This window comes from Ochotona princeps, chromosome 6 (genome assembly GCF_030435755.1).
Source record: "Ochotona princeps isolate mOchPri1 chromosome 6, mOchPri1.hap1, whole genome shotgun sequence".
In the NCBI taxonomy this organism is placed as follows: domain Eukaryota; kingdom Metazoa; phylum Chordata; class Mammalia; order Lagomorpha; family Ochotonidae; genus Ochotona; species Ochotona princeps.
Window position 1 is genome coordinate 44,086,948 of NC_080837.1, and position 10,294 is coordinate 44,097,241.

The window sequence follows — 10,294 nt, forward strand, 5'->3', positions numbered from 1 at the left end:
AGGTGGGAAGAATGAGAAAAACAGCAAGGTTTAGTTCTAGTACCTTAGGAAAGACAGACCAGGGACATGGAACCATGAGCTAGGGTTTCTTTTCCTTTTTTAAGGTTTATTTATTTTACTTGAAATAATTACACAAAGACAGAGACAGAAATCTTCTACCTGCTGATTCATTCCCCAAATGGCTGCTCGAGCCAAAGCTGTAACAGTCTGGAGTTGGGACCCAGGAAATTCTTCTGGATCTCCCACATGGGTAGAGACCCAAGAACTTGGGCCATCCTCCACTACCTCTCCAAGCCATTAGCAGCGAGCTAGATCAGAAATGTAGCAGCCGGTTCGATCTTGGCGGCTTGGGTGACAGTAGCCCTCCACAGTGGTGGTGACCCACTTGTGGAGAGCTTCCGGGGCCAGGTTGGACCCTATGCCTGGGACTCAGCCCATGGGCACCGTTGCACATGGAGAGTGAGTCCTAGGCCTGCTGGCTGCACGGCGGCAAACTCTGGGGTTTTCAGGGTAGGTAATTGCTGCCTAGGGACATCCAGGGCTAAGGCTAGTGTGAGTGTAGATGAGGGATGAATTCTGTGTGATTCCTAGCAATCGGATGACCAAACTTGCTTGCAAGCATGGGGACTGAGTTTGGAGGGGAGAGTCCATAAGTTCTGTTTGGGCCATACTGATTCATCAAGCCATGTGGGAATTCTGGGATGGGCTGCTAGCGTAGAGCATTCACTGACTGCCACACACCAGTCCATACCAAAGTTATGGATGGGGACCTGTCTGGAGGGGCTGGGTACCAATACCTGACTAAGTGGTGGAACAGTGGACAGGTCACACTTCGCAGGGTCAAGACACTAACCAACATGCGAGAGAAGCAGATCTGGGGATAGATTCTCTGGGGGAAGTGTGGGCCCAACCCTGTGGAAACACAAGTCCCGCAGGTTAGCTCGTGAGTTGGGGAAGGTGATGGGCCGAGCTAGGTGTGACCATGGAACCTGCCATCACTTACTGGTAAAGGAATCGACAACAGTCTGGGCAGGTCAAGGCAACAGCACCCAAATGTGCATTCAAAAACAGGCTGTGGGGTGGGCTGAGCTGGAACTGGAAGGGGGTGGACTGGGCAGGGCCGAGCAAACCTTAACTCACAAGGAAAAACAGAAATCAGGATGGAGCACAGGTCAGGCCGAGCTAGGCTCTTACACTGACTGGTCTGCATGAGTCAGGGATACTAGGCCAGAGCATCAAAGGCAAAGGCCAAGACAGGCGAGGGGCTAGGCCAAGTTGGGTCAGAACAACAACTGGTATGTGCGTGATCTTTAGCTGGAACAGGCCCGGTTGGGAGCTAAGAAGATACCCTAACTGCGTAAGGGTTCCCACTGGTGAGTGCGGGGGCTGGAGTGGGGCTGCGTTCTGGTTGGGATATGGCAGCAATCTCCCTTGGCACAAGTGTGGACTGGGACTGGATGTACCTGGCCGGGCTAGACTCCAGCACCATCTGGTGCTCTGGAGGACCAGGGTAGATGTAGGATGAACTAGGCTACATGTCTGCCCCTACTGAGTGATAAGTGAGCCGTGTCTAGGTATGGATGAGTCTTGGCTAGGCTGAAATATCCAACAATAGGAACCAGAATGGGTTGAAGGCCAGTCAGGAAAGGCCACTGTTCCTGCTAGGACAGGAGGTGGACTAAGGCGGGCTGCCTCATGGACCCACCAGTATGCGCATGATCTGGCACTGGGAGTGGTTCTGATGGAGGAGCCTGGGCAACTCTTCTGGCAGGACACAGTCCCTGCAGGTGAGTGCAAGAACCATGACAGAGAGCAGCCCAGACCAGGCCAGGGAAAGGTACCCACTGGCATACATTTCATACAGGTCAGGGGCAGACCAGGCTGAACCAGTTCACATCAACCGCTAGCAAATCCGAGTACCAGAACAGAGTGTGGGTTAGGCCAGGATCAGTGCCAATACATACCGGTGCACATTACGGCTGGGACTGGGTGCCTACTAGGCTGGGCTAGGCTATAACCTTCACCAGCATCAGCTGGAATTGGGGGTGGGCCGGGCCAGGACAGGTTACAACACCCACTGGCAAATGCCAAGGTGAGGTAGGCCATGCCAAACTGGGTTGCAGCACCCAAATAGCACACATGAGAACCAGGGAGGCAGGGGGCAAAGTCGGTAGGGGGAATGAAGAGGGCTCCCCTGCTGAATAGCCACTCCCACTGGAGAGCATGAGCTGCTACGGGGGCAGACCAAACCAGGCAGGGCTACAACACCTGTGGGCCTCATGTCAGCTAGATCAGGGAAAAGCCAGGTTGGGCAGACTGTTCCTACTGGTACAAGCATAAATTAGAGTGGGTGAGGGTTGGCTGGGCTTTGCCGCAGCATCAGCTGGCAGAGGCTGGCACTGGGGGCTAATTCTGTCAAGTTAAACCACAGAACCACCTGGAGAGTGCATAATCTGGCAGTGGGAGTGGCCTAGGAGGGAAATAGTGGGCACCTTCCTCTTGCGTTACCACTCCCACTGGAGAGCATGAAAACCAGGACAAGGCCAGGGGTGGCTAGACAGAAAGGCACCTGCCAGTATGTGTGTGGGCTGAATAGTAGGGTTGGTTGGGTTGAACTAGGTTTCAATGCCGATTGACATGTATGAGAGCTAAAAGGGATGTGAGACAGACTGAACAAGTCTGCGGTACATACAGGTAAGCATGGGAACCAGGGGAGGGGGCAGGTGTGGTGGGGGTTATAGGGAGTCGCCCCAACTAGGCTGCAGCTCCCGCTGGTTTGCGTGAGGGCTGAGTATGAAGTGGGCAGGATCGAGCTGGACTGCAACACCCACTGGTTCACATGGAAAGAACCGACCCAGCAATTGCAACCACCAGCACATACATAAGCTGATTGGGGCAATGGACTGTGCCAGATCCTGTACTGACAAACACACACAAGAATCAGGTCTGGGATCACCTCAGATGAAGTTTCTTTGGAGATCCCTCCAACTGAACTGCTCATCTCAGAACCCCAACCATGATGAGACTATGTCAGCCAGTGGATTTTAGTACATTTCATCATGCTTGGAGCAGTGAGACTGGCAGCAATTCAGAACTGTTGAACTATCAAAACTGCTTGACCTGGGATGGTGGGAGGCTGGGTGGGGCTTCTCCCTTTATCTCTTCCTTCACCCCGGATACAGAAAAAAAAAATAATATTAATGTGGAAACAATGGTCTTACCCACTGTCCTGTAGCTCTTGACCCTTTGTGCCTTAATCAATTATGTAAAGATTACCAAAATAAAAGAATTTTTTAAAAAAGAAACGGAGCAGCCAAGACATGAACTGGCACCCATATGGAATACCAGCACCACAAGCAGAGGACTAGCCTGTTGAGGCAGCCCCTCTACCCCCAGTTAGATTTTTACTATTAGCAACAGCCGAAATAAATACAGTGGCATTATGACAAGTGACAAAAATGGGATGAGATTCTATGTAGCATGTTGTTGCCACTTGGGTCTCCCACATCCATATTACAGTGCCTGTGTTGGAGTCCCAGTCAGCCTCTGATCCAGCTCCCTACGAATGTGCCAGGGAAAAGAACAGATGGTGATGACCCAATTTTTTTTTTTAATTTGGCTCCTGCTACTTATATGAGAACCTCATATAGAGATCCTGCCTCCTCATTTTGGCCTGGCCCAGCTCTTACAGCCATTTGGGGAGTAAAACAGCAGATCTCTGTCACTACCTTTCAAATAAATAAACTTCAAAAATAAAGAAAGAAAGAATGGTTGGAGCTGGCATTGTAACACAGGGGTTAAGCTGCCACCTGCAACACCAGCATCCCATAAGAGCACCAATTCAAGTCCTGGCTACTCCACTTCCCATCCAGCTCCTGCCAATGAGCTAGGGAAAGCAGCATCATTGGTCAAAGTGTCTGGACTCGTGCAACCCACATGGGAGACCTGGAAGAAGCTCCTGGCTCCTGGTTCCTGGCTTAGCCTGACCCAGCCCTGGCCACTGTAGCCATTTAAGGATGGAAAATCAGTCTCTCCCATTCCCACTCTGTCTCCCTCTCTCTGCCTCTCTTTCATAACTCAACCTTTCAAATAAATCTTTCAAAATCTTTTAAAATGGCAAAAAAATTGGAAACCATATTCTGCAAATGGTACAGAGCCCCTCGAAGTTAAAGGGGGAAAAATGTAAAAGTCGGGCCTTTTGCAAATCAGGTAGTTTCCAATTCTTGGCTTTCAACAGAATTGAAAAGGAATCTAATCCAGCTGTCAGCTGAATGATCATTTTAAATGTCTTATAATAATGAGTTCAGCATGTAACTAGAAAGATATTCAAAGCACTAAGTGACATTCATATGGCAAAGCTCCAACACTGCCATCCACCTTCACGTGTGAACAATGTTTCTTGGGGCTTAAATCTATAAAATAAAAAACTGGGAAGAGAACTGACACTAATATTCATCCATAGCAATCTAAACTCATTGGGAAAAATGAGATGCTTTATAGTAAAATATCGACATCATGCCTAATAATCATATCAAAATAAATTGCATGTAATCAATGTAATCTTAATTCAAATAAAAACAAAAGCTGTACCCTAGCCTTAATAAGACATTTCTAAAAGATTTATTTTTTATCTGAAGAGCAGAAAGTGGGGGAAAGAAAGACAGGTCATCCGTCCACCTGCTGGCTCACTCTCCAAATGGCCACAACAGTCGTACTGGGTCAGATAGAAGCCAGGAACCAGGAGCTCCATCCAGTTCTCCCACGTGGGCAGCAAGGGTTGAAATACTTGGGCCATCTTCTGCTGCCTTCCCAGACACACTAGCACCTGGCACGTTGATGTCACGAATGGCACTTTAACTCACAATGCCCCCTGAAGACATTTTTATCTAAATTTACTACAGGAGCACACACAAGGCTTATCACTAAAATAATTTCAAGTATCAAATATATTGGATAGAGTTTTGTGGGAGATTGGAATTGAAATACAAGGTTAAAAGAAGAACAATGAAAATCACCTCATCAAAAAGTGTGAAAATGTGACTAAATGGTTCAAGGTCACTAGCAAACCAATAGGTTGGACAATTTTACATTTTCAAACTTTGAAACACTGATTTTAAAAATGTTAGACATAAGCTTTAAAGGCCATCACATGGGATCTCTCAAGATTGTGTTAAAGAGAATACAAAAAAGTTGGAAACTCAGGTGTCTGTGTTGATACTAGGATCAGGAAGGTGAATACTGATCATGAGAAAAAGCACACCTCAAGACAGTGTGGGGGAAGAATGTGGATCCAAAGCAGCGTGATGGCTTCAAGCAGCAAACGTGGCCAAGTCCACAGATTACCACGAGCTCATCTCTAAGTGGTATTTTTAAAGATTTATTGGAGGGGGGTGCTCAGCGTGATGACCTAATGGTTAAAGTCCTTGCACGTGTCAGGATCCCATATGGGTGCTGCTTCGTATCCCAGCTGCTCTACTTCCCATCCAGCTCCCTGCTTGTGGCCTAGGGAAAGCAGTTGAGGACGGCCCAAAGATTTGGGACCAAAGATTTGGGTGTGTGGGAGACTCAAAAGAGCTCCTGGGTCCTGGGTTCGGGTTGGCTCAGTTCTGGCATTACATCCACTTGGAGAGTGAACCATCAGATGGAAGATCTTCTCTCTGTCTCTCCTCTTCTCTGGATATAATTTTTTTTTAAAAAAAGGTTTATTTTTATTTGAAAGGCAGATTTACAGAAGCAATGATCTTTCATCTGCTAGTTTGCTCCCCAAAGGCTGCATTGGCCAGAAAAGAGCCAATCTAAAGCCAGGACCCAGGAGCTTCTTGTGGGTCTCCCATGTGAGTGCAGGGGCCCAAGGATCTGAGCCATCCTCCAACGCTCTCCCAGACAATAAGCAGGGAGCTCAATCAGCAGTTGACCACCTGAGATACAACCCAGTACCCATATGGGATTCCAGTGCTAACAGGTGGAGGATGAGCCTGTTGAACCACTGTGCTGGCCCCCCAACTCGTGTTCTGGTGGGATACTTACACACAGCTAGTGTCTCACCAATTCTGCTTCAGGTTTATGAAAAATGGGAAAATAGTATAGAGGTTGTCATTTGAGTCTGAGTTTTTTCCCCCCAAGATTTATTTATTTGAATGTCAGACAAAAAAAGAGGAGAGAAACAGCAAGGTTCTGCAAAGGTCCACAATAACCCAAAATGGTGCTGGTATCACCCGAGAGCTTGATAACCAGAATGACACAGTGGGGGTAGAAGGGGCGTGTGAAAGGATCACACGCGGCCCCTTTTCCAATTCCAAAGCCTTTTCAGGGATGTTCACAGTGCTAGCCCAAACAACAGGCCTCGCAGTCCAATTTGAGAATCTAGGCTCAGCCACGTCCTGGCTGAAGGGTGGCAGTGGGTAAAAGCCAGTTAACCTCTCCTAACTGCAACTTATTTATCTCACGGCCTTTGTCTCAAACTAAGTGCTCAACTAATTTGAGCTTAGTAACTCAAACTGCTATTAAAAAAAAAAAAAACTCTGCCAATATCGACTTCCATTTTGCCAACTGCTCATCAAAAAGCGTAACAATTTAAAGATCTATTTATTTGATTGAAAGGCAGATTTACAGAGATCTTCCATCCACTGGTTCACTCCTCAAAAGGCTGCAACGGCGGGTGGAAGCTGAGCCAATCAGAAGCCAGGAGCTTCTTCCAGTTCTCCCGTGCAGGTGCAGGGTCCCAAGGCTTGGGCCGATTTTCTGCTGCTTTCTCGTGCCACAAGCAGGGAACTGGATGGAAAGTGGGGCAGCTGGGACAAGAACTGGCATCCATATGGGATGCTGATGCTTGTAGTCGGAGAATCAGCCAATTGATCTATGACACAGGCCCCCTGCTCATGAAAAAAAATTAACACTAAAAGAATTCTAGTTGCTTTGTTTTATTTTTTTAAGTTAATGTACCAGCATGTTCTAGTGGATATTCAGCACATGCAATCAACTTTTCCAGAACGCATGGGCTCAGGCCCCATACTCCCTGCAGGAGGAATGATGGAAGAGCAACAGAATAATAGGTGCATTCCATTTAGCACTCAGGGAACTTTGATTAGTCCTTATCTAAAAGCTTGGTTAGTTTTTTCCCTTCAACTTACAAACAGTGGTCCAAAGTAGGAAAAAACTGGGGGTGGGAGACACTGAACCCTACTGAATTCTGCAGATGGACAGCTGACCATGATATGGCTAGAACCCGCTGTGACTGTCTTCTTAATTCATCTCCACTTGGTGTGCATAGATCAGGGCAAGGAGGCCTTGAGAAAGATAGTCAGTCTTGTCCAGATAAATTCAACAGTTTCTTGGAGAGACCATCTCTGCTCTGAAAGCAGAGCTGGCAGAATATCATCCTGTCCAATCAAAAGCCACAACATAACATCAACAATTTACAACATTATGGAGTTAATTGACATGGTATTGAGTGACCAATATGTTAGAAAATGCAAGTTCTTTTTTGTAATTGGAAAGTCAGATACACAGAGAGAAGGAGAGACAGAGGAAGATCTTCTGTCTACTGATTCTCTCTCCAAGTGGATGTAACACCAGAACTGAGCCAACCCAAACCCAGGACCTAGGAGCTCTTCCGGGTCTCCCACACGGGTGCAGGGTCCCAAATCTTTGGGCCGTCCTCAACTGCTTTCCCAGGCCACAAGCAGGGAGCTGGATGGGAAGTGGAGCAGCTGGGATACAAACCAGCATCCATATGGGATCCCAGCAGCACATGCAAGGCGAGGACTTTAACCATTAGGCTACTGCATAGGGCCCAAATTTTATAAATTTTTAAATACAAGTTTTATAATACTACCTTAAGAGATATCTTCTAGGCCTTTCACATAGTACAAATTTTAGTATCAAAATTTGGCCACCATCAAAAGAGAATTTTTCGGGCCTGATGCAGTGGCCTAATGGCTAAAGTCCTCGTCATGAATGCACCGGGATCCCATATGGGCTCTGGTTCTAATCCTGACAGCTCCACTTCCCATCCAGCTCCCTGCTTGTGGCCTGGGAAAGCAGTCGAGGACGGCCCAGTGCTTTGGGACTCTGCATCCACGTGGGAGACCCGGAAGAGGTTCCTGGCTCCTGGCTTCGGATAAGCACAGCACCAGCCATTGCGGTCACTTGGGCAGTGAATCATCAGACGGAAGATCTTCCTCTCTGTGTCTCTCCTCTCTGTATATCTGCCTTTCCAATAAAAATAAATAAATCTTTTAAAAAAAGAGATTTTTTTCATTTGTACACATAATAATGGAAAACACACTGTACTGTACCGCCAATGTTAAAGTAACAGAGGAGTTTGTAATCTGCTTTATGTAGAGTAAGTAGGGTTAGTTTGCCCCATCTAACATCTCCTGCTGCAATCTGAGAAAACTTTCTCTGCGCATGTGTGAATAAGATGTATCATGTTAGTATTGATATTCAGATCTGACTGCACAACATTTAAACTCAATTGACAACAGCTGACTTACACACACACACACACACACACACGTTAACATAAAAGAGAAACTCTAATGAAAAAAAGAACCATACATCCGATTCTCTCCCTCTTGACTAAAGCTCCTGTGTATGGTAGTTCTTCATTTCACAAACTCTGATTATTCGCCTACTGTGTGCCCGGCTCCGCACAAACAGCGAACAAAATAAACACCCCTCAAAACCGGCAGCTCTGCTGCTAGTAACACGGACGTGCCTGGGCGGTGGGGCCACCCGGGTCCTCGGCACCTACACCTGCTGGCCGCGTCCTCACCCCACCACAGGGTTAATCAAGGAAACAGCTCCCCGGATCCAGCGGGCCCTGACAACGCAGCCTTTGATGTGACGGCCCAGCCACGACGCGCTGAGGACCCGGGGCTGCTGGCGGTCGCTCTGCAGGCAGGGAGGGGCGCCACGTGCACAGCCAGGCTGGCCCCGCCGCGCGCCCCCGGCCCGGCGCGCGCCCCCGGCCCCGCCGCGCGCCCCCGCCGCCGCCCGCGCCGCGCAGGCTCCGCCCGCCCGGCCGCCCGCGCCCCCGGCCCACCCGGCCGCCTTACCGGGCCGCTGGGTCCGCCGCCCCGGCCTGCCGGATCCCGGCGGCCGCCCCGAGGAGCCCCTCCTCGGCCTCCCCGGCCGCCGCGGAAGGCGCGGCCCCGACCCCGGCGGCCTCCTCCGTCTCCGTAGCCGCCTCTCGTCCCAGCCGCCGATGAGCCGGCCCGCTCGCGGTCACGCTCTCCGCCGGGCCGGTCGCGGCCAGGCCGCCGCCCGCGGCCGCCCCGAGCTCCCCGCTCCACCTGCATTCGGGCCGCGGCCGACGGAGGCGAGCGCGCGGGAGCGGGCCGCCAGGAGACGCCCGGGCCCCACCGGAAGCGGGCCGCCCGGAGGAGCCACGAGCCTGCGGCCCCCGGTGGCGGCGAGGCGCCGCGTGCGGGCCGAGGGCGGCGGGGGCGGGGCGGCCCCGGGGCCTGGCTGGAGCCTGCGGGAGGCCGGGGGTCTGCGGAGCCGGGCAGGTGGGAGCCGAAGTAGGGGGACCGGAGGGCTTCCACGGGGAGCCTCAACACATGAGACATGGGTAGGGGAAGGTCGTAAAAAACATCAGAACTTTGTATAATAGGAACTTGTGTTTGTAGAATAAGTAAAAATCATTTGCATAAGAAAAGGATTATTGGTGTACGCATGTATGCCAGCAAGGCTGAGGCTGTGCCGACATGTTCCTCTGGGAGTCTGTCTGCGGTTTCATCTCCTGATGTAAGTCAGACTTTAGCAGGACCCAGGATCCCGAGAGGAGAGTAGGGTGTGGAGGGGCAGGAGAGGCCGCCCCAGGATGCATTAGCCTAGGCTCACTGTGCAGGTGATGTGACTCTGTTAACGCCCTGTGAGATTCTGTTGTACTTACTTTGCAGCTAAGCTAACCCTAGAGAGGTTAAACGCGTTGGTTGCGCAGATGTACGTAGTTAATGGTGGGACTGGCATGGTAACTCAGGCAGTCTCAGTCCAGCCCCTTTTTTAACCAAAGAGAAGACAGGAGGAAGGACCAGCTGCTGATGCAGAGGCAGGAGAGTCCTGCTGAACTGCTGCTGCTAAAAAGCGACCTGAAAATAAAGCCCAACAAGTGTTGTCTTTCCGGTCCTTTCTGGCCTTTTCCTGCACTGTATATATAGTGTTCATGATGTTTGTCTGTTCTGAGTCAGGCACAAAGCTATGTCCTGAGGAAAAGAAAAATGTTTGCCCCGCCCACGAGCTGTTCCCTGACCATAAGGAAGACAGTGTAGTAAACAGATGAGTTGGGTGT

At 50.0% G+C, this 10,294-nt stretch overlaps 1 protein-coding gene across 1 annotated transcript in view; it reads right to left on the reverse strand.

Moving 5' to 3' along the window:
• The window catches only part of AVEN (apoptosis and caspase activation inhibitor), a 160,694-nt gene extending 151,107 nt beyond the window's left edge, over window positions 1-9,587 (reverse strand). The window contains exon 1 of the mRNA XM_058666118.1: window positions 9,060-9,587. Within this exon, the coding sequence (XP_058522101.1) occupies window positions 9,060-9,572 (513 nt within the window). The 5' untranslated portion in view covers window positions 9,573-9,587. The remainder of the gene's footprint in view (window positions 1-9,059) is intronic.
• Between the last annotated feature and the right edge of the window lie 707 nt (window positions 9,588-10,294).